Genomic DNA, 18,985 nt, shown 5'->3' with positions numbered 1-18,985 from the left:
GCCTTCACAAGATCCCTGGCAAAAAAGTGACTGTGCGTTCTGTGATGAAATACTTCCTTTTGTTTGTTTTAAACGTACTGCCCATTCATGTCATTGGGTGACCCCTGGGTCTTGCATTAAATGAAGGGGTAATAACACTTCTTTATTCATTTTCTCCACATCAATCAAGATTTTATAAGACTCTATCCTATCCACGCTTTTCCAAGCTGAAAAGGCCCAGTCTTCTCTCCTCATATGGAATCTGTTCCATATCCCTAATCATTTTTGTTCCCCTTCTCTGTACCTTCTCCAATTCCAATATATCTCTTTTTAGATGGGGTGACCAGAACTACATGCAGTATTTAAGATGTGGGCATGTCATGGATTTATATAGTAGAAGTGGAGGACCTTGGTTTGCCAGACTGATCAGCTAAGCCAATGCTGACAACCGAAATGAAAAGGCTGCCTCTGGACTGCGTTGACATGCAGAAAGCCTTCTAAGCCAGTCCCTGTCAAAGCCAATTTTAGAAGAACTTAAGGAGGCTGTTAAGAATGCTGGAGACACAACGCAGTTTATGTGAACCAACATGGCTGTGGCATCATACTTTCTATTTAAGCACGAGATACCACACATTGCAAACTAGAGGCCTATGTGAAGCGCACTGTCACTTGTTAATCCTGAAGTTGGACACTGGTTCTGAACAAGACTGGCAAATGCTCACTATCTTTCTGCAAGAAGCTCAGCTGACTCTCTAGAAGCATGCGGTGCAACAGGGAAAGACTCAGGAGCTGAAAAAATGAAGAACTCTCTCACTATATTCAAAATATGTGCATACATGGCTGGCGAATGCACCAATGCAAATAGGCATCAATTATTAAGTCATTGCATATGTTATCTTGATGTCTCTGGTAGGCCAGTAGGTGCATTCTAGATGTTCAGGTTATAGGAGACACATCAGCTGCATCTGTGACATTTTAGAAGAGTTAAATGCTTGTCAATTGAACTCCAAAGAGATGGCTGCTTGTGCATTTGATGGAGCTACAAACTTCTCTGGAAGACTTAGTGGAGTACAAGCTTTGCTCAGAGAAAAGTAAAGGAGTACTTGTGGCACCTTAGAGACTAACCAATTTATTTGAGCATGAGCTTTCAGCTCACGAAAGCTCATGCTCAAATAAATTGGTTAGTCTCTAAGGTGCCACAAGTACTCCTTTTCTTTTTGCGAATACAGACTAACACGGCTGTTCCTCTGAAACCTGTCAGAGAAAAGTGTCACCCTAATCTCTCCTACACACACTGTAGAGGCCATCTACGCCAACTAGCGCTAGTGCAAGCTGCAGAATCTCCAAGACATTAAAAAGCCACAAATTTCACGGCTTTTTTATGACTCTTTTTTCAGCAAGAGTCCAAAAGGATTGAACATTTTGGAAACAAATAGAAGATACACTGGGACTGAAGTTCAAATGAGTCCAACCTGGGAAAACCTGCTGGCTTTCTTATGAGTGATTCTTGGCAGTTGTCTTAAAATTACTGCAACCGTTATGACTGGCTTTGGAAAGTATCCACCAAGAGAGGACAGATCTAAGTAGTGAGGCTGGGGGACTACTTTTGTTACTGAGGATATGCCTACACTACGAAATTAGGTCGCTTTTATAGAAGTCGATTTTTCAGAACCAACTTTATTTCGTCGATTGTGTCCCCCCCAACTAAGCGCATTACATCGGGGAGTGCGTCCACAGTACAGTGGGGAGCATCAATTCTTGGAGCGGTGCACTGTGGGTAGCTATCCCACAGTCCCCGGAGTCTCCATTGTCCACTGGAATTCTGGGTTAAGCTCCCAATGCCTGATGGGACCAAACATTGTTGCGGGTGGTTTTGGGTACATGTCGTCAGTGTCCCCTCCCTTCCTCCCTGCCTCCGTGAAAGCAACGGCAGACAGTCGTTTCGTGCCTTTTTTCTGGGATTACCCGTGCAGACGCCACAGTACTGCAAGCGTGGAGCCCGTTCAGCTTACCGCTGCAATTGTGAGCATTGTAAACACCTCACGCATTATCCTGCAGTACGTGCAGAACCTGCAAAAGCAGGCGAGGAGGCGACGGCAGCGCGGTGACGAGAGTGATGAGGACATGGACACGCACTTCTCTCAAAGCACGGACCCTGGCAATTTGGACATCATGGTGGCAATGGGGCAGGTTCATGCCGTGGAACGCCGATTCTGGGCCTGGGAAACAAGCACAGACTGGTGGGACCGCATAGTGTTGCAGGTGTGGGATGATTCCCAGTGGCTGCAAAACTTTCTCATGCGTAAGGGCACTTTCATGGAACTTTGTGACTTGCTTTCCCCTGCTCTGAAGCACAAGAATACCAAGATGGGAGGAGCCCTCACAGTTGAGAAACGAGAGGCGATAGCCCTCTGGAAGCTTGCAATGCCTGACTGCTACCAGTCAGTTGGGAATTAATTTGGAGTGGGCAAATCAACTTTGGGGGCTGCTGGATCCAAGTAGCCAACGCAATCACTGAGCTGCTGCTATCAAGGGTAGTGACTCTGGGAAATGTGCAGGTCATAGTGGATGGCTTTGCTGCAATGGGGTTCCCCAACTGTGGTGGGGCGGGAGGACTGCATGAGCTCGGAAAACATGTCATCACGAGTGCGGATTTTTTGCCTTCTAATCCGGGATAGCCTCTGGGATGGAGATGATAGGGGGAGCGTAGAAACATTTGCACCTGTGGGAGGAAAAAAAGGGAGAGCAGAATTAAAAAAGATACATTTTAGAGAACAAAGGGGAGACTCTTTCAGAGTGAATCAAGCGATTCAAACCACACAGCACATGTTCTTTCGATACAAGGTCACGTTTTGCCTGTTATATTGAGTGCCTGCTGGTTCGGTGTGAGACATCACAAGTGGCTGGGCACCAGAATTTGGCTTGCAGGTAGCCCTAGTAATCCCAAGGGGCCCGCGGAGTTTGGCTTCTTCCGCCTTCATAACATGTGGGAATGCTTTCGAACTGCGGTGCCCTCCTTTCCCATACCAAGCAATGCCTGGTGGGTTGGCCATTTAAAAGGAGAGGCTGTAGTTTTCAGGTGGATGTGCAACACAACACACACCCCCTCAACCCAATTCTCTGGGATGATCGCTTCACCCCTCGCCCGACCGCGTGGCTATCATCAGCCACACCCAAACAGCTCAGCAAGAACGGGCACCTCTGAATGTCCCCTTGAACAAATTCCCCTATTTCAACCAGGTGACCCTGAATGATATCGCTCTCCTGAGGCTAACACAGAGAGATAAATGACAAATGTTGCTTGAATGCGCCCAAAACCCAGGAGCATTCGCTGCCATGCTCTGTGCTGCAGTGATTCCAGACGACTTGCTACTGGCTTGGTGGGGTAAAGTGTCCTACCATGGAGGACGGAATAAGGCTGCCCCACCCAGAAACCTTCTGCAAAGGCTTTCAGAGTAGCTCCAGCAGAGCTTCACTGAGATGTCCCTGGAGGATTCCCGCTCCGTCCCCAGACACATGAACAGACTTTTCCAGTAGCTGTACTGGCCGCGAATGCATCCCAAGTCTTCAGGGCAAATGAATCACTAAACACACTTGCTTTTAAACCCTAATTGTATTTACAAAGGTTCGCTCACCAGAAGTGCCTTCTCTGGCTTCATGGGTCAGGAGCCCGCCTTGGGAGGTTGTGGAGGGTGTTGGTAGGGCCAGGAATCCCCACGTCTGAATCTCCTCCTCCTTCTGTCCCCGCATCTCCTCCACCTCCTTCTCCTCCTCCTCCTCCCCTCCCCCCATCTCCTCCACCTCCTTCACGTCGCTGCTGTCAGGGTCCTCCTGGAGCTGGGGCTTCGCTGGGGCACTGGCCCCATGACCGGCTGCTGCCCCACATTGACCCCCAGCAGCACCTCCCCTTAACACCGCAGCAGGTGCAATCCAAAGGCAGAGCACGGCCAGGGGAGAAGGCAGAGCGCACAGAGACTTGTGCTGCTCGCACGGGCAGGAGCAGGGAGGCGAAAACCTCCCCCCAGTGACACTGGGCCTGGCTCTGCTGCCATGAGGAAGCCCCGCGGGCTGCGTTGCCTGGGCAGGGGGAGAAGCCGATAGCTCCATCTGCCGCCGGAGTGCCAAAGCAGCCCGAGCATAGACCAACAGAACCCGGCTCGCATAGGATCGGGGCCCTCGAAGCGGGCTAAAAGCGAGTCCCGCAAGAAGTCCGGCGTCAGCTGAAGCCCGCTGGGCTGCTCGCACAGCTGGCTCTGTCGGGTCAACGATCCCAGGGCGATCGGCAGGGTCCGTAACGTCGCCTCCAGCTCCCTAGGAGCCGCTCCCAGGATCAAATCAGCCCCACTCGCTAAGAGCAATTTAAAATCAGCTTTTCCATTAATACTTCAGTCTCTTTCTAGGGGAAAGTGTGCACTCCCTGGCTGACAGAACCATTCAAACATCCTCATGTCCTACTAAAGCATTTACAACAAGCTGGGCCCGGCTCCCTAGCAGCGCCGAGCACCGCCCGCAGTCGCGGCCCTAGCCTCGTGGGCCGCTCCACCACTGTGACGACGGGCTCAGTGCCAGCCTGGCCGCGGCCCCTTCTGCTAGGGAGGGACTAACTCCACCAGGAGCCAGGCCAGGCTAGAAGGTGAATGATGCCAGGCAGCTCTGCATCCCTGGGGGAGCGACAGGGTCCCATAATATCAGTAGAGGTCAGGAGCCCAAATACCTTGTTGATCTGGGCCTGGGAGAGAGGAGACCAGGAGGAGCCTAGAGAGTGGAGTGTGTGAGGCTGATGAGAGATGGGACAGGTGTGACACTTGTACCGGGACCCGGAGCTCAAAACATCTGTAACTGGGGTGGAATGGAAGGGGTGGGGTTCCAGCAAACATGATGTACCCCAGATTTCTATAGACAGGCATGTAGAGTGCATGTGTGTCAGCAGAAGGCAAGGACGTGGGAGGGATAGGTCAGTGGTTTGAGCATTGGCCTGCTAAACCCAGAGTTGTGAGTTCAATCCTTGAGGGGGCCATTTATAGATCTGGGGCAAAAATTGGGGATTGGTCCTTCTTTGAGCAGGGGGTTGGACTAGATGAGGTCCCTTCCAACCTTGATATTCTACGTGACCTGATTTCATATTCTTGCAACTGCATCCATGTTTTCTTTAACTGTGGCCTCATAGCAGGTAGGAATTTCCTCCCTCCTGGGAGCAAGTGTAAGTTGGATCTTGCTGGGTAAAGCCAGTTTTTGGCCCCACCCTCCCACACTCCTGCTGCCTAAAGAGAGAACCAGTCTTGCTGCTCCCAGAGCATGAACAAATTCTGAAAAGTCCTCCCAAGGCAAGTTCCTTCCTGACCCTTGTTAGGTTGGATCGTGCCCTGAAGCATGAGGGTTTATAGCCCTTCCCAATTTTTTTAGTGATTACAAAACAACCTTTAGTATCTAACTCTGGATACTCACCTCATCCAAATAAAATTATTCTGGGAATCTTGCCAAGTTCTTGGCCTCAACAACATCCTGGGGCAATGAGTTCCGCAGGCTAATTATGCATTATGTAGCAGAGCATTTCCTTTTATAGCATCATCTGCTTTTCATCTAATCCTTTATTCTACACTGATTTTTAAAACCCTGATCCATGGTTTGTTCCTTTCCTGCACAGCTGTGTTCATGGCACACGCTTATGGACCCAGCTACCTTCCTCCTCCAGTCTCACCCACCTCAAAGGGAATGATTCCTACCATCAATCCCGCATGGGGCTAACAGTGCCACTCTCGCACAAGGGGCAGGGACTGGCTTTGTGTTCTGGGTTTGTACAGCACCTAGCACAACCCTGGTCCATGCATGGGGCTCCTAAGAGCTGAAGTAATACAAAATCATCATCATAATAAATAGGGGGGCAGAAAAGTCTGATCAGATTCTCTCCTAAGCAGCTGGGAAATATCAGGCTTATTAATGTGCTAAAGAGACTGTGATGGCTTCATTAAACAAATTTAAAAAAAAAACTTTCAGAATGAACCTGTGGGTATTCAAAGGGAGGTGAATGGCTTGGAAAAGTGCTGTGATTTTCACTCAGTGGCAGGCAGTGGGCATGTGGGGCGGTGCCAGAAGAACTGCATGCCCCAGACTGTTAGACACTAACTCCAGACACTGCTAGAACGTGATTCACTGTTTATTTAAAGGGGGGGGGGGGGCTTGTTTCTCGGGGGAGGAGACGGGTTAAACAAGAGAGAGACTCAAAATCAGTGTGTGAGATTTAACCCTTTCCGGGCCTTGAAGGAGACGCAGTTGGGTCACTTATAAATGACTGTGAGTGTTATGGCAGCACCTAGTGCTCAGCTCTTGAGGTCGGGGCTGCCTTGTACTGAGCGCTGCCCAGAGACACAGTGAGAGACAGTCCCATCCCCCGCTCGAGATCAGGGGCCCCTTATGCCAGGCTGGGGAGCGGGTCCCCTTGTCTCCAAACCCCTCTGCAAATGAATTGGCAGCGTGTGGAGCTGATTGATCCTCTTTGTTTCTTTTAGAGTAGCAGCCCTGTTAGTCTGTATTCGCAAAAAGAAAAGGAGGACTTGTGGCACCTTAGAGACTAACACATTTATTTGAGCATAAGCTTTCGTGAGCTACACTCCGATGAAGTGAGCTGCAGCTCACAAAAGCTTATGCTCAAATAAATTGGTTAGTCTCTAAGGTGCCACAAGTCCTCCTGTTTTTTTGTTTGTTTCTTGTTTCAATTCAGTTCCTCCTGTGGGCGGGGGAGGGAAATGGACAATTCATGAAGTGGAGTCAGACTGATCTTTGAAAACAGTGTGAGAAAACTCAAACCCTGTAACCGCCATTTCTGGGTGGGATCTGGGGTCCCTCCCAGCTCAGGGCCAGGGGGCACAGGAGGAGGAGGAGGAGGGGAGGGTGGCGTGGCGTTGATAGCCATGTAAACAGAGTATTAGGGAAGGTTTCTGGCTGTAACAACTGTAGCACAAAATGTCCACTGGAAACCAAAGGACAGCGCATTGCTTACCACAGAGAGCAGGGTTCCCCTTGAAAGCCTCCTATCCCTACACCCAGAGAATGGGCTGCATGCAGAGCAGACTCAAGAAAGGGTTTGGGGAGAACACTGGGGCGGGGGGGGGGGGAGGAGAGAGATTGAAATTGAGGTGAGGAAAGGAAGGAGGGAGGATTGAGAAAAGGGGGAACAGGAGAAACACAGGAAGGGGACGGAGGAGAGAAAGAACTGGGGTAGAAGCAGGAACTGGAGAAGGAAAGAGAGAGAAGAGAGGAGGGAGAAGAAGAAAAACCGAAAGAATCAGGGAGGGAAGGTGGGAGCAGCCCCCAGCGACTGCGATAAAGAAACCCCAGAGCTGGGAATGAACTCCGCAGTCACGGGCCCTGGAATCAATGTGGACCTCTGAGAGGTGAAACACTGATGGGGGGCTGGAGGGTCAGATTGCACCCTTCAGCCTAGCCCCCCTCCATGCACCATGTAACCTAAACCAGTGCCCCACATCTGCCTGGAATCAGGGCCTCAGCCTGCAAGCCCCAGCAGCCTCTCTCGCTCCCCCATTCCCCGCACACTGCCCCCTAGGTCAAGTGGCTGCAACGCGGCTGTAAGCCCATCCTGGGTCTTTGTCCCAGCCCTGCAGCCAGCCAGCCATGGGCCCTGCATAATCCAGCAGGTTTTGGTCATTGCCTGACTGCTGTGTATGATCTGCATGCTCTGGTCCTCTTTGGCTTCTGGCAACCAGCAAGCAAGAAGTGGCCATGAGCCAGGAGGCTGCTATCATGGCTCTAAATCACGTGCTTGACCCCCTGGGTCCTTTACTGCCGTGGCAGGTTGTTAGACACTGCAATGGCCCATGCTGTCTGTTCCCTGCTGCACACGTCGGAGGGGTAAACTAAAGAGCTCGGTCCCCTTTAAGGGATTTGGTGCGCTTTGTGCTAATCTGATCAGTGTCATTACAAATGCCCCGCCACGACGGTAAAGTTTCATTCATTTCAACAGAGGATGTAGTTACGGCTCTTGGTGCCTTGTCCAATCCAGGATCAGTATGCTAATATAGTATATGGCCACGCCCCTGTGTATATTGCAGTCCCCTTGCGGCTGGCTTTTTTTGCGGGTTTTTCCTTGCACTAGCAATGGGGGAAGACATGATGTGTGTGAAGAGGGGAGTTCGGGCTCCCCCCTCTGCTAATGCACAGAGAGGGGGACATGGAGCAGGGACCTGACCTGCAAGGAGTGCTGCAGCCATGGAGTCCCTGCACGAGGTAAGCTGTGATCTTCCTACGTAGCAGTGGCTTGTGAAACTGACTCCCAACCCCCTGCTCTGCAAAGGGGGACACGGGCTTGGGTGGAGATCAGAGGTTCTTTGGGAGACCCTGATATTGCAACAGCCCTATTGTTGTTTTTACAGCCCCCAAAGGTGGGCTAAAGGGCCTCCCAGGACACATGAATGATGTACTATTATTTGCAGATTTAATAATTTTATTAAGATGATGTTGAAGTAAAAAGAAAACGGTACAGAGTTTAAGCATAGAAATTTCTGGTTATCAGGGAATAAGGTACAGATTATCAAGGGGTGCGAAATTCGGTTTAGGAACAGTTGGCGTAAGGAATACATAATCTGCAATGTCCCCGATTGGGGGTAAAAGCTTAACGGGTCAAAGTACAGACATTGAGATATGGGGGTATATTATTCATATAATGGCTATGTTCAGGTGTGGAGTATAATGAGCGGATACGATGATGAGGATGGATTTACCCTCATTTGGTGGGATTTAATGTTCAGTGATTTATGGTCCCCAGCAGAACAGAGTCCCATTGTGCTCGGTGTTGTATCTGTATGTAGTAAGAGACTGTCTCTGCCCTGAAGAGCTGTGCTAGGTGCTGTAGAGACACTTAGTTAGAACTGCACGGTCTCTACCCTGAAGCTGGTATGATCCAGTTTCACATGTGTCACCAGGAAAGGGATGAACAAAATACCTGAAAGGAGGATAGGTGTGTTACTGCCTCAGTTTCCATAGATACAGGTTTTTTAGGTCTACTTCTTGAGTCCTCAGCTTGCCTAATCCCTATGGTATATCACAGCCCCAGTGCATGAAATGCAGCCACCTCTGGGTTGGGGCAGCTGGCAATAGCCATGCAGCAACGTTGCCCAGGGATTGCTTGCCAAGTACTGAAATATAACTGCCTCTGGGGTTGGGTGCAGCAGCTGGTTGACAGCCATATAGTAACAATGCGCAGCGATCGCTCGTCCAGTGCTGAAATGCAGCCATCTCTGGGGTGGGACTCATCAAATGTTTAAATGTATATCAACGTTTTTGCAAACATTTTTAGTTGCATTTTTTCACTTAGAACAAACTCAGGTTTTGGGTTAAACGGGGTGGAGGCAAGGAAGAGAGTATGTAGTGAACAAAAGATTGATTTTAAAAGTGTCAGAACAATATTGTGAAACCAGGAAATTCCTATAGTCTTGACAATCTTTCACGAAAAACCCTTGCATTCCAACAATAGTCCCTTTTCTACAGACAATCCTTCCTTTGGAAAAGATTTCCAACCGTGTCTAGAAATCGCTCCCAGGTCAGTGTCTCTCTGAGTGTGGGGTGCACTCATTTGCCCTCCCCTTCCCCTGGGGATGTGTATGAAGCACTCGTTAGGGGGGTACAGAAGACGTATAAATAAAGAGGATTAGGTCTTTAGGAATACACATGTGGAGGGTGTGGGGGGACAGAGATATGACTGATTGTATTGTCCTGAAGCAGTGCACAGCTTCCAAAGATTTGGTGAATGCTTCTCTGGGGGAAGCAGTGAAACTGACGACACTGCAGAGTGCGGTCAGTTGCACAAGGATAAAATGGAGAAATGTTGTGTGTGTTTAACCTCTTTCAATCAGTGGGCTCTTAAAGGTTACAAATAATGTCTAGCTCAACCAGAAGTTAGGGGCTTGAGGTCGGAGTCTCCCAGGCATTGTCGTCACTCTAAAAGTGTGTTTACACGGAGATAGCTAACTTGATGTACAATCCTAGTGGAGACAAGGCACCGGTGGCTTTAACCTCTGTGTCACTTGTCCAGGTAAATTCCAGGCTGAGCGTATAGCATTCCTGGACTAGCTACATCAAGGGAAAAGACACCTCTCCCTCACCTCTACTAGTAGTTTACATCGAGTTCGCCAGCTGAGTGTAAACACATACTTTTTGAGCTGGGAGGTTGATTTTTTTTTTTTGTTTTGCTGCTTTTTGGTGGTGGTGGTGCGGGGGGGAGGGCACTGAAGCCATAATAGTGACATTCTCTAGCCTGTGTTATTTGTATTACTGTAGCACATAGGAGCCCCAGTCATGGATCAGGACCCGATTGTGCTAGGTGCTGTACAAAATAGTACAAAAGACAGTCCCTGCCCCAAAGAGTTGACAATCTAAGGATAAGACAAGAGACAGATGGAGACAGACAGACAGACAGGGGAGTGGAAGGAAATAATGAGACTGTATTGGTTGGTATGATAGGCAGTGGTCTCAGCACCCCAGGAGACAGGCTGTTGAATTTTTGGTAGACCTCAGGGCAAAGAAGAGCATTGATTTGGGAATTGGAGATGGATAATGAGGTAGGTTTGCAAATGTTTAAGGGGCTCTCCTCCCGAGCATGAAGGGCATGTGGCAGAAAGCACGAATGGGGTTGTCTGAAAATTTAACAAGTGGGTGTTGCTGGCAGCATGGACCGATTGGAGGTGGGAGTCAACACCTTGGTAGAGTGAACGAGAGATGTCAGGCTGGGAGAGGACAGTACGTGAAGGGCCTTGAAAGCGAAGACAAGCAGCTTCTGTTTGATGCAATAGAGAAGGGGGAGCCAGTGGAGGGATGCAAAGAGGGGTGACATGGTGAAAGCAATGGACTAGGAGAATGATCTTTGCAGCTTGCAGCAATATTCTGAATGGATCTGAGCTGGGCAAGAGGGAGAAGAGAAGCATGTGGCGGTAACTGAGATGTGATGTGATCAGAGCCTCGATGGGAATTTTAGCTGTGAGGATGGAGAGGAAAGGCTGTATCTTAGAGATGTTATGCAGGAAAACTCCACAAGACTTAAGCACAGCCCTGGATGTGAGGACCTAGAGCAGAGGTGGGCAAAGAACGGCCCGTGGGCCACATCCAGCCTGCGGATCTGTCCTGCCTGGCCCCTGAGCTCCCGGCAGGGGAGGCTAGCCCTCGGTCCCTCCCCTGCTGTCCCCCCGCCCCTGCAGCCTCACCTCACTGCGCCGCCAGCACTCTGGCCCGCTGCTGCTACCGGGCGGTGGGGCTGCGAGCTCCTGCTGCTCTGAGCAGCGTGGTAAGGGAGTGGGGGGGTTGGATAAGGGGCAGTCAGGGGACAGGGGGCAGTTGGATGGGGTGGAGTTTCGGAGTGGGCGGTCAGGGGATGGGGAACGGGGGGTTGGATAGGTGTGGGATTCCCGGGGGGGGCTGTCAGGGAGCAGGGGTGTGGAGAGGGGTCGGGGCACTCAGGGGACAGGGGTTGGTTAGGGGTTGGGGTCCCAGAGGGGGCGGTTAGGGATGGGGGTCAGTCAGGGGGTGGGAAGTGGGAGGGGGCGGATAGGGGGTGGGGGCCAGGCTACTTGGGGAGTCACAGCCTTCCCTACCCAGCCCCCCATGCCATTTTGCAACCCCGATGTGGCCCTTGGACCAAAAAGTTTGCCCACCCCTGACCTAGAGAGAGGTGTGAATGGAAGATGACAGGCTATGGGCCTGAGTGACAGGCAGGATGCTGGCGTTGTCCACAGCAATGGAGAAAGGAGGCAAGAGAGAGGGCTTGGACAGGAGGGGAGAGATAGAGAGCTCTGCTTTAGCCATGTTGGGCTTGAGCTGACAGCTAGGTAGGCACAAGGAGATGTCCCAGAGACAGGCTGAGGTGTTCATTTGGCCAGCAGGAGATGGGGCTGGTGCAGAGAGGCAAATGAGTGAGTTGTCAGCATCCAGAGGGGAGTTGAATTTGTGTTTACAGAGGAGACAACCCAGAGAGGAGGGGCAGAGGGAGAAGAGAACAGAAGAGGGAGGCTGGCCATAAACCATGTCACATTTACTGGTGGTTTTTTTTTTTCAAGACCTTCCCCCTCCTTGTAACACATTGTTACACCGAAACAAACCATTAAGGACCCTCCCCACCCCATGTGTTTATATACTATTTGGTCAGCCCCAGGGGACCAAGGACAGAGCCTGTGGAAGGGCCCCGGAGAGCTGGAAGGAGGGGGAAGCAGCGATCAGAGGGGTCGGGGGAGCAGGGGAGGGCAGAGGGAGGACAAGGTTTCAGGAGGAGGGCAGGCAGGGTGGGCAGGCCAGGGAGGGCGAGGACTGAGCCCCGATCAGAGCTTTGCCTGGGGCCCGGCGGGACGCTGCTCGGGCACCAGGCCAGCCCGGGAGAGAGGGGGAAGGTTTGTCGGGAGCGGAGTGGCCGGGAGTCCAGTGGTTAAATGGAGACGGGGCTGAGGGCGGGGATCGGCCGCTGTTGCGGTGACACCCGGGCACGGACGTTTCCGCTGTTCAGACCCACGTGGGAACGAAGCTGGCGCGGGGGTCACAGGGAAGCCGGTCGCTCTTCGGCCGCTCTGTGGCTGTGAACTCACCCGGCGCGATCCGGCTGCGAGCCCGCCTGGCTGGTGGGACCTCAGCTCCTTCCCCCGGCTGCGGCGCCGGGTGCTGTTCCCGTGGGTGAGATGCTCTGGGTCCCAGGGGTCCCTGCCCCGGCCGCGGGTGGGTGGGTGCTGCTGGCTGCTCGGCGGTGGCTCGCTCTCTGCGTGGTGGGATTTGCGGGCTGGTTCCAGCCACAGCCAGGCTGGGGCGAGGGGGGACCGCGGGCCCGAATGCGGGGGGGAAGTGGGGGGGCCTCGGGTGGGAGCCCGGAGGGGGAGGGGCTGGGGACAGAATGGACAGGGGGAGGGCTCAGGACCGGAGGGCTGGGGCTTGGGGCTGGGGCCCGAATTCGGGGCGGGGCTCGGGCGGGGGGGAGGGCAGCGCGGTGGCGGGGCCCGGTTTGTGGCCGAAGGGTGGGGATTCTGGGCAAAAGGGGGGTGATTCGGGGGGCGGGCCCCGGGCCGAAGGGTGCGGGGGGGAGGTTCACATGTGTCACCAGTCAAGGGATGAACAAAATACCTGAAAGGAGGATAGGTGCCTCAGTTTCCATAGATACAGTTTTGGAGGTGGGAGTCAACACCTTGGGACGGTGAATGAGAGATGTCCGGTTGGGAGAGGACAGTACGGGAAGGGCCTTGAAAGCAAAGACAAGCAGTTTGTGTCGGATGCAATAGAGAAGGGGGAGCCGGGTTAAATGGAGGCGGGACTGAGGGCGGGGACTGGCCCTTGTTGTGATGAAACTTGGGAACCGAAGTCTCAGCTGTTCTCTTAGGTCGGCTCTGATTGGCTGCAAACTTAGCGGGTAACGGGGTCGAGCCTGGCTGGTGGGACCTCAGCTCCTTCCTCCTGCTTCGGCGCTGGGCGCTCTTCCCGCGGAGTGAGACGCTCCCGGTCCCCGGGCCGGTGGGTGCTGCTGGCTGCTCGGCGGTGGCTTGCTCGCTGCGCGGCGGGGTTTGCGGGCTGGTTCCAGCCACAGTCGGGCTGGGGCGAGGGGGGACTGCGGGCCCGAATGGGGAGGGGGCGGGCCGGGGACCCGGAGGGGGAAGGGCTGGGGACCGAATGGGGAGAGGCCAGAGGTCCAGAGGGGGAAGGGACCGAATGGGGAGGGCTCAGGGCCAGAGCCTGAATGGGGAGCGGGGCTCAGGGCTGGGGACCGGAGGGGGAGGGGCCGGGGACTGGAGGGGGAGGGGCTGGGGCCCGAATGGGTGGCAGGGCTCGGGCTCGGGGCTGGGGACCGCATGGGGGGCGGGGCTCCGAATGGGGGCCGAGCTCGGGCGGGGGCTGGGGACCAAATCGAGACGGGGCTCCGAATGGGGGGCGGGGCTCGGGTGGTGCCTGGGGACCGCATGGGGAGGGCAGCGCGGCGGCTGGTCCTTGGCCGAAGGGTGCGGATTCTGTGCCAAAGGGGGGCGATTTGGGGGGCGGGCCCCGGGCCGAAGGGCAGGGGGGGTCAGGAGAGCCCCCCCCGGAAGGGAAAGGAGGGGCTGGGCAGAGGAGCGCAGGACACTGGTTCAAGTCCCGCCCTTCAAGGAGGGGGCTGGGCCAGGGACAGGGCTGTTTCGAGCCCCAGCCCCTCCCCTTCTGATATCCGACTCACACTTACTTCCAGGAGGATTGTGTGTGTGAGGAGGGTCTTCTCCCCCACCCCCCAGCTGGGTGCCTGTCACGGGTGGGAGGGGCCCGTAGGACATCAGGTCTCTGAGGCCCTGGGGGGCGGAGGGGCCGATGGGAGTGAAGGGGTTTTAATCATCATGGCACCGCCTCTGGCAGGGGGTTGGGCTGCTGGGCAGGGAACGAGAAACCACAAATCGCCTCCCCCACCCCTGACCTGTCCTGCTTGGTCCGTCTCGGTTTCAGATCGGCTGGAGAGCCTAGAGCAGGGACAGGGAGCCAGGGCCAGGACCTGTGCCTCGGCTTTGCTGCTGCCAAATCGGACTCACTCAGACCGAGCGGAGCCGACCCCAGCCCAGCGCCTGCTGCAGCGTCTGTGGCCAGAGTGTCGCTGAGAGAGACGATGGGGCCAGCAGCTGCGGCTGCTGAGAGCGAAGAGCCGCTGTAGGAGTTGTGTGTTAATGGCAATGGACACTGGGAGACTGGAGAGAACCCAGGTAATGGGGCATCTCTGCCTGGGGGCAGGCTGGAGAGAGACACTGAGACTGCCCGGGGTGCTGGAAGGGGGCATGGCCCTCCCACTTTTTGTCACTGGCCCTGCCCCTCCCCCTTCTCTTCCCCCTGAGGTCCCCCCCTGTGACGATGTGACTCAGCAGGGAGGGGGGAGTGTTGACCTGGGAATGTGCCCTGGGGATGGGAGACCTGAGAACCTGTCACCTGAGCCAGGAGGGGGAGGGGGAGGTGACACCTCTGCCCAGGAATGTGAACAGGGGCTGCAGCAGGGAACCTGCTGGGTGAGTTTAGTTTCAGTTTGGGGCTGGGGAGAGGAACACAGGGAACCCCAGGGCTGGGGTCTAAGCTCCCTGCTCCCCCAGAAGGACGTGATTGAGGGGTCCTGGTTGTACCCACAAGCTCTGTTTTTGGACTGTGTTCCTGTTGTCCAATAAACCTTCTGTTTTACTGGCTGGCTGAGAGTCTCAGTGGATCCCAGGAAGAGGGGTGCAGGGCCTGGACTCCCCCACACTCCGTGACAACTGGTGGCAGCGGTGGGATCTACTGCACCCCGTGAACGGCGCTTCCTGCAGTAAGTGACTGGGGAGCAGTAAAACGAAGGGGAATTGACGGGGACCAGGCGTGCTGAAGATTCAGAGAGAGACGGTTTCGGGGGGCAGTTAACCCCTGGGAATGTGTGACCAGAGAGAAAGACTTTTGCAGTAACAGGGTCCCCCGGGGGATTGCAGCGAGCGGTCCCAGGGGCGGAGGAATCTGCAGCTCGACCCTGGCAAAGAGGTGGTGACCTCGAGAAGGACTGGCACACGAGGGGCTTTTCCTGGAAACCGTGGGAAGCTGCCCGGCCTGCGAGGGGCCAGCAGGGATGTACGCTAAACGCCTGAAGAGCGACCTGGTGGAGCTGTGCAGGCAGAGGGGGCTGCGCATCGGGAGGTCCACCAAGGAACAGCTGATTGCCCAGCTGGAGGAGAGGGATCGCTTGGATGACCCGATCCCTGTCCCTGAGGGAAGCCGCCCGGCAGACGCAGCGTGGGCCCTGGGGCCTGACCGGGCTGGGAGGGGTCAGACTGCTGCTGAGGACATCCCGAGACCCTTCCTACCTATGTCCGGGGGAGGGGTTGGGGGAAGCCCGGCGAATACCGAGGGCACCCTGACCCCGGCACCCAGCAGGGGATCCTCCCGGCGGAGCTCCCCATCCCTGGAGCGGAGGCGGCTGGAATGGGAGAGGGAGATGAAAATGAGGGAGCTGGAGGATCATGAAAAACAACGTCAACATGAGCAGGAGGAGAAGGAGAAACAACGTCAACATGAGCGTCAGGAGAAGGAGAGGGAGCGTCAGGAGAAGGAGAAACAAAGACAGCATGAACTGGAGCTGGCCAGGCTGAGGAGCAGTGGGGCCCCGGCTGTGGCTGCGGTGAGTGCGGGGGGACCCAAGACTGCAAGGAACTTTGATAAGTGCTTCCTGGCCCAGCGGAAGGAGGGGGAGGACATAGATAGCTTCCTGACGGCCTTTGAGAATGCCTGTGAGCTGCACAGGGTTGACCCTGCAGACAGGCTCCAGTTTCTCACCCCCTTACTGGACCCCAAAGCCGTGGAGGTGTACAGCCGAATGACAGGGGCGGAGGCAGGGGACTATGAACTGTTCAAGCAGGCCCTGCTCCGTGAGTTTGGGCTGACCCCCGAGATGTACCGGAGAAGGTTCCGGAGTCAGCGTAAAACGCCTGAGGTCACCTACCTACAACTGGCCAACTGGATGCAGGGGTATGCCCGCAAGTGGACAGCTGGGGCCCGAGCTAAAGAGGACCTGCTGGACCTAATCGTACTGGAGCAACTGTATGAACAGTGCCCGTCCGACCTGAGGCTGTGGCTGGTGGACAAAAAGCTCGAGAACCCCCAGCACGCAGGGCAGCTGGCCGACGAGTTTGTGAACAGTCGGTCAGGGGGTAGCCGGGAGGAGTCCCAAAAGAACAGGCCCCCCCCGATGCAGAGAGAGAGTCACCACGGGACCTCCCAGCGGGGAAATAGGGAGAACCCCCTCCCACGGGGAACGCCTGGCGTCGGGCCCCTCCGACCCGCTCGAGGGGACCAACGTGACCTGAGCTGCTATCACTGTGGCCAGAGAGGCCACGTACGGTCCCAGTGCCCCGGGCTCAGGGACAAACTGAGCAGACCCAACCTACCCAGGGTTAACTGGGTAGGGACCCAGCTGGACGAGGGGCAGACGACCCAGGAAAGGGGGCCTACCAGTTTACCACCTGCCCCGGAGGGAAGAGTACCCCAGGCCAGCTCCACCAGAGGGCTGGAGGCTCTGGACTCAGGGTGCTCAGTTTACAGGGTGGGCGCGGGGCTGTCCCTCCGGAGAGAGTGCCTTGTTCCCCTGGAGGTGGATGGGAGGAAGGTCAATGGATACTGGGATACGGGCGCGGAGGTGACGCTGGCCCGGCCCGAGGTGGTGGCCCCAGATCGGGTGGTGCCCAACACCTATCTGACCCTGACAGGGGTGGGCGGGACCCCATTTAAGGTGCCCGTGGCAAGGGTACACCTGAAATGGGGGGCCAAGGAGGGCCCCAAGGATGTGGGGGTACACCACCATTTGCCCACTGAAGTTTTGATGGGGGGAGACCTAGAGGACTGGCCAAGCAAGCCCCAGGCCGCCCTGGTTGTGACGCGTAGCCAGAGCCGGCGAGGGGCACTGCGCCCTGACCTCGGGGAGGGTATCACACCGGAGGCGCAGGACCCTACCCTGGTGGGGAGGGAGGGCCGAGGGGCACGGCTCAGAGAGGCGGAGGCCTCGGACCTGGCCAGCGAGAGGGAACCGGGCCCCATCCCTTCCCCAGCCGCTGAGTTCCAGGCCGAGTTGAGGAAAGATCCCTCCTTGCGGAAGCTCAGGGACCTGGCCGACCTCAGTGTGGTACGGACCATGAGGAGAGGCTGCCAGGAGAGGTTCCTGTGGGAGAAGGGGTTCCTGTACCGAGAATGGGCTCCCACAAGGGAAGTAGAGTCCTGTGGGATCAGGAGGCAGCTGGTGGTCCCCCAGAAGTATCGCCGCAGGCTCCTGTACCTGGCCCATGACATCCCCCTCGCAGGGCACCAGGGAATCCGGCGCACCCGGCAGAGGTTGCTACAGAACTTTTACTGGCCCGGGGTCTTTACCACGGTCCGGCAGTATTGCCGATCCTGTGACCCTTGTCAGAGGGTGGGGAAGGCCCGGGACAAGGGGAAAGCGGCTTTGAGACCTTTGCCCATCATAGAGGAGCCTTTCCAGAAGGTGGCCATGGACATCGTGGGGCCTCTCAGCAAGACGACCCGGTCGGGGAAGAAATACATTCTGGTGGTGGTAGATTTTGCCACCCGCTACCCCGAGGCAGTGCCCTTAGCTTCCATTGAAGCAGACACCGTGGCCGATGCGCTCCTGACCATTTTCAGCCGAGTGGGGTTCCCCAAGGAAGTCTTGACAGACCAAGGCTCCAACTTCATGTCGGCCCTGCTCCGGTGCTTGTGGGAGAAATGTGGGGTCCGGCACGACTGGGCCTCAGCTTATCACCCCCAGTCCAATGGGCTGGTGGAGAGGTTTAACGGGACGCTAAAGATGATGCTGAAAACCTTTATGAACCAGCACCCACAGGATTGGGACAAGTACTTACCTCACCTGCTGTTCGCATACAGGGAGGTGCCCCAGGAGTCTACCGGATTTTCGCCTTTCGAACTGTTATATGGCAGGAGGGTGAGGGGCCCCCTGGACCTGATGAGAGACGAGTGGGAGGGGAAGGCCACTCCCGATGGAGAGACAGTGGTGGAGTATGTCCTGATCTTCCGAGAGAGACTGGCTGAACTCATGGGCCTGGCCAGGGAGAATCTAGCCAGAGCCCAGAGGAAGCAGAAGGTCTGGTATGACCGCACGGCACGGGCCCGTGCCTACGCCACCGGGGATCAGGTGATGGTTCTCATCCCAGTGAGAAAGAACAAACTACAGGCCGCCTGGGAGGGCCCTTTCAAGGTCGTCAAGCAGCTCAATGAGGTAAACTATGTGGTGGAGCTGTCAAACCGGGCGCACCACCGCCGGGTGTACCATGTGAATATGATGAAGCCATATTATGCCAGGGGGAATGTGGTGTTGGCCGTGTGTGGACAGTGGGAAAAGCAGGGAGATGACCCTTTAGTAGATCTATTTCCTGGGACCAGAGCTGGTTTCCCCCTGGAAACAATTCCCCTCTCGGATCAGCTAACCCCTGCCCAGCAAGCTGAGGTCAGGGAGGTGCTGCATCCGTACCGACAGCTGTTTTCCAACCAGCCTGGACGC

General features: G+C 55.4%; 1 protein-coding gene across 1 annotated transcript in view; it reads left to right on the top strand.

The window, feature by feature from the left end:
* Positions 1-8,202: 8,202 nt before the first annotated feature.
* LOC140898101 (C-type lectin domain family 2 member D-like) overlaps positions 8,203-18,985 on the top strand; it is a 49,723-nt gene continuing 38,940 nt past the window's right edge. The window contains exons 1-2 of the mRNA XM_073311554.1: positions 8,203-8,220; positions 12,479-12,590. Coding sequence (XP_073167655.1) covers positions 8,203-8,220; positions 12,479-12,590 — 130 coding nt within the window. The remainder of the gene's footprint in view (positions 8,221-12,478; positions 12,591-18,985) is intronic.

Source organism: Lepidochelys kempii, chromosome 14 (genome assembly GCF_965140265.1).
Source record: "Lepidochelys kempii isolate rLepKem1 chromosome 14, rLepKem1.hap2, whole genome shotgun sequence".
NCBI classification, from domain to species: Eukaryota; Metazoa; Chordata; order Testudines; family Cheloniidae; genus Lepidochelys; species Lepidochelys kempii.
Note: the sequence above shows the minus strand (reverse complement) of the source record. Positions and strands in the feature narration are given on the sequence as shown.